The sequence below is a fragment of the Octopus bimaculoides genome, chromosome 30 (assembly GCF_001194135.2).
Source record: "Octopus bimaculoides isolate UCB-OBI-ISO-001 chromosome 30, ASM119413v2, whole genome shotgun sequence".
Classification (NCBI taxonomy): domain Eukaryota; kingdom Metazoa; phylum Mollusca; class Cephalopoda; order Octopoda; family Octopodidae; genus Octopus; species Octopus bimaculoides.
In genome coordinates this window covers 5635068-5635756 of record NC_069010.1, presented here as the reverse complement: position 1 = coordinate 5635756, position 689 = coordinate 5635068, and the positions used below count along the sequence as shown (strand labels likewise).

At 37.6% G+C, this 689-nt stretch overlaps 1 protein-coding gene across 1 annotated transcript in view; it reads left to right on the top strand.

The window, feature by feature from the left end:
* Positions 1-689, top strand: part of LOC106875773 (4-hydroxyphenylpyruvate dioxygenase-like) — a 25122-nt gene that overhangs the window by 1189 nt on the left and 23244 nt on the right. Inside the window, 1 exon segment of the mRNA XM_052978101.1 lies at positions 150-176. Coding sequence (XP_052834061.1) covers positions 150-176 — 27 coding nt within the window.

The following is a 689-nucleotide window of genomic DNA, read 5'->3' as shown; positions in this document are numbered from 1 at the left end:
GAAAGAAACACAGAGCATCTCAAAATAAATACAGTAACAAAACGGTTAAAACCAGGGACTTTTCAGCACACCCTCATATGAATATATGTGTATGTTTATAAATTTTGTATATATGTAGAAATTAATCGATATTTCCTTCTGCATTTCAGACCTCTTATACTGACAAGGGAGAAAAAGTAAGTAGAGACTTTCTTCTTTATTCTTCATTTCATTCCTGTTCTGCTCTTCTTCCCTCACACCACATTAACCCTACCCTTACTCATAACCAGTGTTTCTCAACCTTTATACTCTTATGTAACCCTTAAAATAAATTACGTGTCTCAAGGAACCCCTGCACAAAAAAAATTGTATCCCATATCTTTCTCATGTTCTTTTCATCGTAATTCATGTGGTAAATATCATATATATATATATGAGCGTGGCCGTTGCCAGCACCGCCTGACTGACCTTCGTGCCGGTGGCACGTAAAAGCACCCACTACACTCTTGGAGTGGTTGGCATTAGGAAGGGCATCCAGCTGTAGAAACTCTGCCAAATCAGATTGGAGCCTGGTGTAGCCATCTGGTTCACCAGTCCTCAGTCAAATCGTCCAACCCATGCTAGCATGGAAAGCAGATGTTAAAGGACGACGATGATGATGATGATGATGACATATATATATATATATATATATATATATATATATATAT